We start from the raw sequence: 13,476 nt of genomic DNA, 5'->3' as shown, positions 1-13,476 counted from the left end.
GGATTCAAAAAATCACACACGTCAACAAGGTCGGGATTAAATGGGTTGCTCAGGTTGTCAAAGGCACTATTGCCCGTGGGTCCCGGGAAAAAGATGCATGGAAGGACTAAAAACTTGGTGGTACATTTGCTTGTAAGAACGCTTGGGAAAATGTTTCCCCCAAATTCCAATCATCAATGTGAATAAAAAGCAAGGATTGGCACACATCCTTGTCACTTTGTATGGGAGCATATAACACATTGTTTGGAAACAAATGATTGCTTGTGATGAAGCCTGACATATAACAACTAGATGCTGCATTACTTCTTGAGTTCCTAGGAAGCAGGGAAGGTCCCAAGGCTAAGGACCAAGGTAATGCAGTGGTGAGCCTTAATGGAGTCATCTTGCCCTGTTGTGTATAGGTACATGAATTTGGTAGTTTACAGCGACGGATCCTTCTCGAGAGCCCCCCACAAACTCCCCCTCCGACCTGCATCTCCATTGCCTGTGGGCTATTGGCCTCAGGTCCTCACCAAAGACGTGACCTTGAACGCCTGCCATGGGACCTGGGCTCGTCTGTTCCTCCCCTACCTCCCAGGCATGGAGGAGCAGCACGTGGGGAAGGAAATGAAGGAAACTCTGAAAGTCCCCGTCCTGCTCTACTTTCATGGCGGTGGCTTCCTCTCTGGCAGCACTGCCTACCCGTCCGACCATGACTTTCTCTGCCGACTCGCCCTCTTCGCCCGCGTTCTCATCTTCTCCGTCGAATACCGGCTTGCCCCTGAGCACCGCCTCCCTGCCGCCTATGAGGACGGCATCGAGGCCCTTCAGTGGCTCTGTACTCAGGCTGGCCTCGGGGCCTCTGCGGACCCTTGGTTGGCTGGCTGCGGCGATCTCTCGAGGCTGTTTGTGGCTGGCGACAGCGCAGGGGGCAACTTGGCACATCATGTTGTGATGAGAGCGTCGCAGCTAGGGTTAGGGTTAGGGCCAGGTTTTGACAAAGACGCGGAGGGGGTGTGTATCAGAGGGTATGTTCTGATCAATCCTTCCTTCTCAAGCGAGGGTGTGACAGAGGCGGAGGCGCGTGTGCCGCCGTCCATAGAGTACACGCGGAAGAAGTGGGAACTGAGTCTGCCTGTGGGGAGCAACAGGGATCATCCCTTTGCTAACCCTCTTGTTGATTCCTTTGCCAACCCTAAGGTCTTCTTCTGTGCTACTCATTTCCCAACCCTGACATCATTTTCTATGCTAGCCTACTTTCCTCCTGTGCTAACTTCTGTCTCCTGATCTTTTTTATTTGGTACAGACTGTCTTGCCTCGCGCATTGGTGACGGTTGCAAGCTTGGATATCTTGTACGATCGGGGGATCGCATACTACCGTGCGCTGCAGCATGCAGGATATCAGGCCAAGCTCCTTGTCTATCAGGATGAAGGCCATGTCTTCCATCTTGATTTTCCTGATTCTGAGAATGTGGTCCCCCTTCTCAAGGAGCTTAGCGAGTTCCTCAACTGCAATTAGCTCAGTCAAATGAGCGTTGCATTCTTGTGCATGTTAAAAACAGCACAGACCTGATATGCAATGGTGGTCGCAGAAGACAGTTAAAGTGCAAACACCAAATGGTTAAGAACATTATGTATTGTAAGATTATGTGAAATCGCTCCTCTCTTGATTGGTCATCAGAAACTTTCAAGTGAGATTTGATTGCTGCCGCCCAGTACACCTTGCTCGATCATATATTGTTAAAAACTCGTCAAACAATAGGTGAATGTTTCTACCATTGTCGCTGTATTCATCCACTTGAATTGACAAATTCTAATTCTAATGCTCTGAGACGAGACAATAGTGAAGGAATTTCACATGAAAAGAAATTGAATGTTTTATGCAACATCTGAATCAGTTCTCTCAGAAGAGAGAAACCCTACGCACGGAGACCACCAAATCCCACCAGCCTTGTGTAGAAGACATGGATGTGCGCTTGTGTATGACTCTCTGTACGTGAGAGCGTATCAAGCATGCACAAGGCTATGAACTCACGCAAGCCCATTTGTGTGTGTGTGAAGCATGCCCAAGACTATGAACTCATTGGTGAGCCAAATTGTGTTAGGCGTTGTGTTGAGAAAGTTAGAAGACAAGGCCAACAACTCACACAAGAGCCCATTTGTGTGTGATGTGTGAGTAGTGTGAGCCCATTTGTGTGTTTAGGCCTTGTGTTGAGAAAGTATAAAGCATGCACAATGCCAACAACTCACATGCCAGTCCATTTGGATGTGTGTGAGTATCGTGTTGAGAAAGTATTAAGCATGCACAAGTTGATAATTCACACGTGAGCCCATTTAAGTGATATTCGGAGACTTGCCAATTTGCTATTTGTTGACTGGTGAAAACCATGGTAGTCATGCTTGAAGGCTTACCACACAAAGAAATACCCAGTGTAGAACACTAAATGAAGGCATTCCTTGTAGCCATACTTGCCATAACCCCCATTAGTGACAAAAATCGAAGAGGAACTAATGTTTCAAATCCATTGGTCATTTAGAAATGCATCCCAATGTTGAGTCTTTAGGCTTTGAATGTTGATGTGTAATGGCTTTACCACACATTTGATAATGGCTATAGCTTATCATTGACTTGGTATGACTTGAAAAAAGCAATAAAACCTCTATGTAAGGCATATAGGAAACACGATGATCACAAGTGGAATTCCACCCACTAGATTTCAACCTTGAAAAGAGATCCTTGAAGTCATGATCTTTCAAGAGGATGCTTGGCCTTTGAGCTTTCAAATCATATTTGCTAGTTAGTAACCCAATGCTCATATGATATAAAAGTTAAAACATTTGCAAATATATTCATATGGATTGTTGACTTTTACACTTTTAATCACTCTATGGTTCCCATTCATTAGGGTGAGAAATAAATCTAGTGGTTGTTCCACAACATGAATTGGATGGGCACCATAGATTGCATTAAATCTAGTTGTTGTGGAACAACCACTAGATTTATGCAATGGAACAATCACTAGATTTATACTAAATAGACTTGGCCTTATTCCTCCCAAAAAGTAATCCAACAAAGCCTTGGGAGCTTTTTGGGACTTATATGTGGAAATCCAAAAAAATTCTATAAAAACTTGGGATCTATACAAAGCCTTGGGACTACTATAGAATATTCCCAGTGTCTAGTAATTTTGCAATGACCAATAAATGATTTCTATATATGAACATTTAGCCCTCAATCCAACCAATGTCAACAATTTTGATGCACCCATAGCACTTTACAATATCCCTATCTACATTTAAACCTATGATGGTTCATCCACAACCAAAGCATGTCCCACTAACTTCCCTCCAACAAGAGAATTCCAAGTCCACATTTTGGCCATCAACTATTGACATGTCCATTAGAGAAATTTTAGAACGAGTAATGATAAACAATGGCTTCAGTGTACATCCATATTTCAAAGTGTGTGTTAGGACAACAAGATGAGTAACCCCACATCAATCATTACACAAACCGACCAGATTACAACTCATCATATAAGTAACCTTCAACTTTATAAGCTTGAAGCTTGGATGAGCAATTATAAAGAACAATAAGAACTCATGGTATAAGTAACCTTCAACATTCTAGTCTCGAAGCTTGGATGACTAATATAAAAAAGAATAATGGCTTAATTGCACAACCCTATTGCATAGTGTGTGTTAATACAACAGGATTCGTAACCTTGCCATCAATCATTGTGTAAACCAACCACATCATAACTCATGGTATAATAACATTTAATATTCTTCCAAACCTATAGCTTGCATAAGCTCAACCATAATTGACAATCTAATATAATTATATGCTTTCTTTATATCCACATAAACCATTTGGTCTTTTATGTGTTTAATGCAAATCTTGAGATTATGAAGATTATGCAAGATATTCCTTCATTTGTTATATTCATGTTAGTATGAATGCAACTATTCATCAAACCTTAGTAACAAGATTATATACATGCTACATCACTAAAATAGGGCACCAGTAACGTAATTAATAATAGATGGGACCTTTAAGAAGAGAAAGGTATCCCCAAATTTCCAAGCATTCAACATACAACTAGTCTTCTACACCTCTTAACAAGTCTTCATAATAGAGATCTTCAACACGCAATTCATCCATACCTCTTACCAAATGAGTATACTAGAGGTGTTCAAGTCATCTACATATTTTGCAAAAAGTTATCGGTGATACCATATTCTCCATTAGACGATAGTGAAAAATGCTTCCACCTCTACCCCATCAATATCAAAATTCAATGTAGAAGCTCACTCATTCAAGGGGTGACAACAACTTAAATCAAATAAATGTTGTTTGGGTACAATAATATTGTGTCATCATTGTTCTCTAGGAACAAGACGATCCTTGTAGAAGTCCATGCATAGCTCCTTATAAGGATTCATATCCATTATATCTCAAAATTCTCAGAAAGACAAGATTATGTTAAGCATATTTCTATTGTAGTGAAGCGCAACATACATTATGTTGATACTCTAATGAATAGGGTTTCTAATCTAGAGAGTCTATACCAACATACTAGACATCCTTAATGCAAGCCACACATATACTAATGGGTTGCAACTTTTAAGTTAGGTAACATTGTGTAATCCAACCAATAAGGATTCTAGAAATTGTTGTTGTCTCTAAACAAATGCTTTATACATATTGTATAGATAAGTTAGTTTCTTACATTTTGCTTATATTCCCTAATGAGTTGAGCTCTATGAACATGAGCAATATACAAAAATGTGCCATTATTTGTTGCACCTAAAAAGCATCGTGCTTAAGAGGTATGTGTATATTAGAGCATCCATTGAGCAATAACTTCAATGCCAAAGGGTAATGATTCAAGAGGACATGTGCACAAGCACATGCATATAAATAACTTTTGGTAAAAAAAAATCACAAGATGATACATATATATATCGTGTCTAGTTGGTACAAGAGTCCCAATGTTGTTGAGACTACAAATTAAGTCCATTATCATCTAGATGAAAGAAAGGCCAAAATTTTTACTTCAATGCCAAAGTAGCAAAGGCCTCCCACTTGGGTCACTCTAGTCCATCCATCAATGATACTGAGTGTGGTAGTGCTATGATTTTATACTGAATTCCTCAACATTTACATTGATTTAGCATAATGTAACCATTGCAATTTTGCCATATTCAACACAAAAAATCTTGTGCACACAACAGAGGTGAGATGCATGCATAGTAATCAATTCAAGTGCATGCATACACACACATACGTGTGCGCATGCGTGCGCACATGTGCGCGCGCGCGCACACACACACGTGCGCGCACGCACGCACGCACGCACGCACACACATTTGGTTTCTCTAGTAACTATTTCTCCTTGGGGATTAACTATTTGGATGACTAAAAGTCCCCTTATACCTCTCTAGTTAGAGGTGTTTTCTTAAAAAATAAATATGCACATAGTTCACTTCTTTGCCCAAGGCCTATATATATACGTGCCTCTATATTGCTAAGCCATATTCTTGGTTGTGTTTCACTTTTGCACTACTATTCAACTTTTGTAAACAACTGTTGCTCTACACTACTCAAGCTCTGGTGCCCCCTTGGATTATCTCCATGGACATGAACAAGGTAAACCTGTTTCATGTTGGTGACATAGATAGCAATTGGATACTGTTGTAGACACCTGTGACATAAGATTGCTATTTAGTCCTTACTAATAATCTTCTTATTCGGATTGCAGGTAACATGCTACCAATACCCTTCTTTTGTGAATGATTTTTCCTTGTTATGCCTTATATAATCCTTAAAAATGTGGGTTCTAATATTGCTAGATCTAGTGTACATTGATAATGGAACTATCCATTTATTCTAACTTGTTACTTTGGTCAAGTTATTGCCAACGCATTACCTTTGTAGCTTTGCTTTGTTGAAACACACACCATTGAGGATAGTGCCTTTGCAACTATCCTATGTAATATTGTATACTCCTCTCTGCTAATTATTTCTAGTTTTTTCTTGTAGCACATTGGGTGGCACTTGGAGCTACTTTCCTTAAGCTACGATGATCCCTTGCCCCCATGTTCTATTTTTGTTCAAGGCTCGTTGGCTTGCATCAATTACAGAGATTTCCATTGGACTTGGATAGAGTTAGATTTAGCAAGCTTGAATAGTAATCTTGAAAATCAAGAACTTGCTACTATTACAATTGGACTCAGTTAGCTGGTTGAAGATCTATCACATCTCTCTCTCTCTAGCACTGTGCATGCTATCTCCAAACTCAAGACTTTGATGGATAATATGGACAGTCTTGTGAAGGAAGACGAAGTCAATCTTAGCAATTTTATTGATTCTTCAAAATCTATCATAAAAAAGAGTTATTAAACATATTGGTATTCCCTTCCAATATAAGAAAACCCTAGACCTAAAAATAATTGGATTTTGACACCCCCACTCCACTTGATGGCATGGATAGAAAAAGCTTTGGTTCCCTTGGATTACTCTAAAGAGGATGTTGAATTTTTAAATACTACATGGGAGACTCCTAAGTGGGTTAAGAAACAAGAGAAATGTTCTTATGTTGATGCTTTCATCCTGCGAAGGCTCTTGGAAATTTATCTACAAGCTATTAACCATCAACCTCGCTTGTATGCAGTATTCACTCTCACATCACCCATCCCAATCGAAATGTGGTTATTAGTGCTAGGGGAAGATGATACTATTCCTGTTGAAAAATAAGTCTCTTCTTTGGCATTGGAAGCCACTTCATCACTTTCAAAAGCAATCATTTTGTATGGATCTATTAACATGTCCATGTTCAAGGCAAACAAATGCCCTTCTCCTTCTAGAATTTGCCTTGCTACCAAATCCATAAAGCTCAATGACCAAAAGCTGGATGGTAAGTTTCTTTATGGGGTTTCAATATGCTCAGACCTTTCATTAAATGCTGTTGTGATATCTCAAACCATTGTGAGGAATGCAAAAATAATTCAATTCTTTGGTTCAATTATGCATTATGGTTTATAATGCATAATGTGGATTCAATTTTTTAAGCAAAGAGCTTGGGGGTTTCTATGATGTTATGCTTCAACTAGATTGCTAAGGAGGCGTATGAAGTCCTTCTACACTAAAGCAAGGAAATCACAACACTCCATCAACAAGGAGTGTTGCTTCTATGGCAAGGGGAAGCAGACACCCCCAAAACCAATACAAGCCTAGAAACATTGGCAACAAGCCTACATCCTTTTCTACTCAACCTTCTAGCACATCTACCTCTCAAAGTCTTAAAAGAAAAGGATTCCATCTTGATGATTGTAGTTCGACTAGTAAGCAACTTTTTTCGATTAATGTAGGTCTTAGTGCGACAAAGACATGGTTTTTTCTTAAGTTGGTCAAAATTAGGCAATCCCTCCCAATCATTCATCTAAATTTTTGCAATGCATTGCTTGACAAGGTTTCTCCCAAGAAGTGATTTAAAGAGTTCTTCTTACTAATTTGTGAATCGCATCCCTTGATTATCTTCAAGGAAGTAATCTTTGGTTGGAAGTTTTTTTCTTCACTCGAGTGTATGGTTTATAAACCAAAAGCTGCTTTTGCTGCTTCCTTTACATCGTTTAATTGCCATAAATATCATTGTGGATTCTATTTGATGGAATTTGACCATGTTGGCACAACATGTCTTGATATTCTATGGTGAGGAGGTAGTTGGCTAAAGGCTTAAATCATATACCATCTAGGCCTTATAATTGTATTGAAGTCAAGCATTCACTAGAACCATGGCTTTAAACAATTCCTTGAGATTCTTGACTTGTCAATCCATTGCCCACCTAATGGCTAGAGAATTGTTACATTTGATAAGAAAAAGGAATTGCCCTTCCTTTGTATCAAGTATATTCGTAGAAGTAGTAAAGAGACCCTTGGATTGGTCCCAAAAAGTAAATTTCTCACAAGTTGGACCTATCTTATATTCCAATAATTGAGCCTTTAAAGCATACGGTTTTGACTTAGTAGATAACACATTCTACTTTTTGGTTATGGACATTTTGTTTCAGTGCATACAAGCTTTCTTAGCATGTCGATAGCTAATGCCTTGAGAATTGTTACGTTTGATAAGAAAAAGGAATTTCCCTTTGTATCAAGTATATTCATAGAAGCAGTAATAGACCCTTGGATTGCTCCCAATAAGTAATTCTCTCCCAAGTCCCAAGTTGTACCTATCTTATATTCCAATAATTCAGCCTATAAAGCATACGGTCACCTTCACATTATTGTGCGGACATTTGCAAACAAATGGTTTTGAAAAAGCACGTGTTTCATGAATGGTATGCAAGTACCTTAAATTGGAATTTCCCATGTTAAAGCTAAATGTGTTCTAGCTCCTTTGTGTTGAGAATGTAAGCACGTGAACTCTCCTTATACTAGAGGGGATAAGGGTAGCTGAGTGTGAATGGTCCTAAGGGGAAGGGGAAACCCTAACCCTAGCCAGCTGGGGCTATATAAATAGCCCATGGGTCTACATCAACTTTTGAGTGAGAGTGACCTAAGTTGTACTTTCATGAGCAACTGAATAAGCAAGACTTGTTCTTGTACTTGTGAGCTCTTCTCTCCCTTTTGTGCACACCTCAATCTTTGCTTCCACTTTGATTTTCCACATGGTATTAGAGCCATCTCTGATCCTTCAGTTTCCCTTAGCCTCTTTACACACCTAAGGGCACAAGAAGAACTTTTTCCCTCTCATTTACATTCTTTTCCACCATAGCCAGCTAGACCCACCTCTGTTGGAGGACCTGGGGAGAGCAAAGGAAAGAATTTTAGCTCATGATTCCTCTTGAGATCTCCTCCTTAGCTTAGGACGCTTCAGTGAGGCACATTAAATGTCGGGATTAGGCAACATGGAGGGCAGCATTGCTCAGTTCCTAGAAATTGGCACAGTTTTGGCAGCGTGAAGTTCTAGAGCATGGCATAACCTGCAAGTGGTGCAATCTTCTTGGCTATCATAGGGTTATTGTAGCCCCTATAGTGGACCAACTTCACCTAAGAGGGTTTTCACTAATTCCTCTTCTACTGGATGCTGTGACCAAAACCCTAATTGTGGGTTTTCTGATAGCTATAGCCAAGAAGCTTCAAGCTTCCTATTTTCCACTTTTTTCAATTTGGGAATCATTAATAATGATTTTAATCACTGAAGCACATGCTATAAAGTGTATTCATAATTTTTGAATAGCTTCAACACTCGGAGGACATCATAAGCTCACCGAGAAGCTTGCTCTCAACACCGGTAATGAGACAAGTATCTCACCAAGCTTGACAAGGAAAATACCTAAACATCTCAATCTTGAGATGAGTGCTTCTAAGCATTGAAAATGCATTTAGTGACATTAATGCTACTGCCTTATGTCAAAACATGAATATTGATGTGATTGAGATCTCGGACTCTTCACCAAGTCTCAAAGTCATTAATCGACCTTGCTCAACCAATGTACACTAAACCACAAGGTGGGGAGGAGCCAAAAGTCCAATCAAAGTTCACCTCTTTGAAACCTAGGAAAACAGTAAAACTTAAATCAAGGGTTTACTCAAGGAAAGGACCGCCAAAATCTTATCTTGAGATATTACATATGTATGATTTCCAACCCTTTTCATCCTTATAGTTTTAAAGTTGGTTATCATTTTTAGGGCTATCAATTCTGTTATTTGGTTCGTACTTGGCCACATGTAAAGGACTAGACACTACCATTGCCTAGGGAAATAGGTAAGACCTTCCTATTATGGCCATGGCTAAGACCTTCCTATTATGGCCATGGCTTATGCAGATGTAAGGCCTCAAATCCACAAGTTTAATGGATAATATTTCCATCCATGGCAAGTCTTGGTGAAATATAAAATGATGGAACGGGGCTATTGGTCCTTCATAAAAGGGACCAAAGTTATTGATCCATCAAATCCCCTTGATGTAGAAGACAATGAAAGAGCTCAAGCCATCATCATGATTCATTTGGATGAATCCCTAATTCATCATATTGACCAACTCTCCACTGCCAAAGGAGAAATGGGATGAGCTTGAAAGGCTCTACGGTGCTACAGGGAAGAACTCCAAGATTTTTCTAAAGATTGAATTTTTTAGCTTGGAGTATAAACAAGGAGAAGACCTAAGTAAGTTTATTTCACATATGAAGGGGCTCATGGCACAATTGGCCTCCCTTCAAGCACCAATTCATGATGAAGATTCCATTGCCATCCTTCTGAAGTCTGTAAAGAAAGTCTTCCCAACCCTTGTTACTACCCCTACCAATATCCCTAATCCAACTTTGGCAAGTACCATTTGGATGAAGAGAAGAGGAGCCATAATGAAGGCACTTCAGCATCTACTTTCCGTGAGCAAGTGTTAGTCCATACAATTTCTACAAGTGCTCCTTCTATCATAAAAAATGGAATATTGTAAGTAATTGCTAGAAGAAGTACCCAGAAAAAATGAAGTGCAATAAATGCAAAAAGACTGGGCATATCACTAGTAAGTGTCCAAGTGTTCCAAAACCACCTAAGGAATTTGAGGCTAACTTTGCCTCCCAATTGACTGAAGATCGATTCTTTTGGGTCTTGTAAAATCTCTACCTATAACCATCTTTTGTAGCCTGATTGATAAAGCCATCTCATTGAGGATTAAGGGGGGACATCCTATCATGCTTTATCCAATTCCACTTGACATTGAGGGGGGGTGTTCAGAATGTAAGCTTGTGAACTCTCCTTATACTAGAGGGGATAAGGGTACCTGAGTGTGAATGGTCTTGAGGCCCGAAAGGGGAAACCCTAACCCTAGTTAGCTGGGGCTATATAAACAGCCCATGGGTCTACATCAACTTTTGAGTGAGAGTGACCCAAGTTGTACTTTCATGAGCAGCTGAATAAAGCAAGACTTGTTCTTGTGCTTGTGAGCTCTTCTCTCCCTCTTGTGCACACCTCAATCTTTGCTTCCACTCTCATTTTCCACACTTTGCATGGCTTGCAGCTAATCTTGGTGGGTATCTTGAGACCACTTCTTTGATAGATGGTGGTCGCTTGGTATACCATATCCCCAAATGATATAGGTTGGTTGGCTAGTTACAATGGTAGTGTAATTGATACATGGCAATGTTATGATACATCGGACTCCACTTATAGCCTTTTATCCTTATGCCATGATTGTAGATCTTCATTCTATATGGCAACTACTTTACCTTTGGTAAATTTAGCCTCTACTACATTGGATTTTTTTTCTCTTAACATTATGATGCAATAGACTACATATACCTTTACTCCATAATTGCAACACTCATTTTTGTCTAACAGCAACCATGTTTTTCAATTTTCAAAATCTCCCTTATTTTAGTTGTGCTAACTCTCTATCTTTAACCTTTACGATATTTTCTAACATGCATATCTTAGCCAAATATGTTTTTGATAATTCATTACCCCTTTGAAAATTGTTGTTTAATCCTAGGCTGGTTTCATATTAGCATAAAAATACATTTTAGTGCTCCTATTTTGCTTATCTTTGATGATTATAAGTAGGTAATGCCAATCACCAATTTAATGTAAAGGTAGTGTTTATACTACCCTAATCCTTGTATTCTTCATACAAGTAATACAAACTCATCACCTGTCCAATGGATTTAGATTTTGCCTTACTAAACTACAAGCCACAATCTTGTTAAGCCATGGTTTTAGTGTAATCTCGTTTAAACATACCCTTAGTTCTAGGGTTTACCTTTTCCATTTCTTAACCAATGACCTAATTTTTTTCCCCTCTCTTCTTGCCAGTCATGAACCGCTCCCTGCACCTTGAACATTTCAAGATCTCCCCTCCATTCGATTACATCATATTCTTCCCCCACTTGTGGCTGTGAGACAAACAAGCGATGCATAGATGGTGCCAAATGGTGCTGTCCTCAACTCATCTCCTATCTTGGTTGGTTCTTTGCATTACCTTAATCTCGTCCCTTCATTCTTGAATGATTATAGTTCTCTATGTATCCACTTTCTCCATTACTTTCCCCTTTTCTTTATTTGAACATGAGCAGGTCTTAACTTTTCTTTCTAGGACATTTCATCTTCTTCCACTCATTTCTCTAGTTGATTGAATGGGCCTTTTTGCTTTGTTCAGTGCATGGCAGATCTGGGTTGTCCCAATAGAGTACTTCGTCTCATGATTGCGCCCTAATTTGGTAGCCCTTGACTCTGTCAAACGGCATAGATCTATATTTGTGTTGTTTCCCTCTTTGAAGCATGACCTTAGATGTTTCTAGTCTCTTGCTCCTTTCATTCAGCTTGTAGTTTATGGCTCTTTCACGATATTTATCATGGCATGTGGTTAGAAAAATGGCATGACGGTTATGCAGTAATAAATTTCTACATATGGTTTGTTTGTGCTAGTTTGTGCTTAAAGTTTAATGTTTAGACAAATAGAAGAATGGCATAGTTACTATATTGTAATAAATTTTTTCTTTTATAATTCTTGATTTATTGAATATTATCTTTACTCTTTCTAACCTAATGGCAATTGGGTCTTATGCTTCTCCTTCTCCCTTGCATGCCGCTTTCACATTATTTGGCAATTGCTTGAGTATAGTTATTCTCGTTTGTTAGTATTTGCAGGTCTAGATAGCATTGTTTGGTTATTGTGAGTTACCTTTGTCTAGGAATCATGCTTATTGGTTATCTCCTATTTGTAATTTTTATTTAGGGCAATGATAGTACATTCATGATCACCCTCTTGATCATGTAACTTAGCCCTTCTTTGAATATTAATTTTTTGTTTAGTAGTATTTTTTCTTTTTAGTTGATTATAATTAAGGCCTTTCTTGGTGTTTAGTCCGTTTAGTATCTAAATATGCTATGTTGAAATAGTACATTACTATGCTAGAATTTTCTTAAGTTGTCAAGAACCTTACATTGTTCAAGATTCGAAGTAGTTTGCTTCTTATCCCTCCCTACTACCCAAGCATATTTTTTATATTTTTAATATTATTTCTTGTAAATATCCTAAAAAGCTATGAAAACTTCTAGAATAGGGTGGCATGCAAAAAGCAAATGACTTTTTCAACAAGTTTTGGAGATTTCATACAAAAAAGAAGGATTGGCGAAATCACGCACATTGCGATCGTAGTTTACATGCAGCAAACAACACTCTAAATAGGGAGAAGAAGGAGCGATCTGGAAGAATTCTGATAAGGTGTCTTGGAGTTTTAACCCCTTTCCAGAGCCAACAGAACCATCATATTTGTAGTCTGAGCAGCAAAGAAGAAGCTAGTGTTTGATGAACATTTTTGGTCTACAAGGAGGCTCCAGGAGATCTAATGCTTGGAGATTGCTTTTGAGTAGTGCTAGACAAGGATTTTGTTCATCTTCTTAGGTTCTATCAATACATAGTGCTTTGATTCATTGGGCTTTGTCTTTAACTTGTGTACCTCTTGTCTATTCTTTTTCTTCTTCTCTATCTC

General features: G+C 38.9%; 1 protein-coding gene across 1 annotated transcript; it reads left to right on the top strand.

Moving 5' to 3' along the window:
• Positions 1 to 261: 261 nt before the first annotated feature.
• On the top strand, positions 262 to 1,830 carry LOC148029962 (carboxylesterase 1-like). Its single transcript, XM_087687160.1, has 2 exons — positions 262 to 1,179; positions 1,286 to 1,830. The coding sequence occupies exons 1-2, from the start codon at positions 373 to 375 to the stop codon at positions 1,496 to 1,498; spliced, it is 1,020 nt and encodes a 339-aa protein (XP_087543286.1). The 5' UTR covers positions 262 to 372; the 3' UTR covers positions 1,499 to 1,830.
• The last annotated feature ends 11,646 nt before the right edge of the window (positions 1,831 to 13,476 follow it).

Source organism: Lygodium microphyllum, chromosome 10 (assembly GCF_053477565.2).
Source record: "Lygodium microphyllum isolate KBCC chromosome 10, Lygodium_microphyllum_v1.1.10, whole genome shotgun sequence".
NCBI classification, from domain to species: domain Eukaryota; kingdom Viridiplantae; phylum Streptophyta; class Polypodiopsida; order Schizaeales; family Lygodiaceae; genus Lygodium; species Lygodium microphyllum.
The sequence above is the reverse complement of the archived record's forward strand: the minus strand, read 5'-3'. Positions and strand labels throughout refer to the sequence as shown.

Bases quoted from the DNA above. Each gene is read 5' to 3' on its own strand.
- LOC148029962 (XM_087687160.1), top strand. From the start codon at position 373: ATGGAGTCATCTTGCCCTGTTGTGTATAGGTACATGAATTTGGTAGTT. The intron at 1,180-1,285 runs GTCTTCTTCTGT...TATTTGGTACAG, and splicing joins ATTCCTTTGCCAACCCTAAG to ACTGTCTTGCCTCGCGCATT.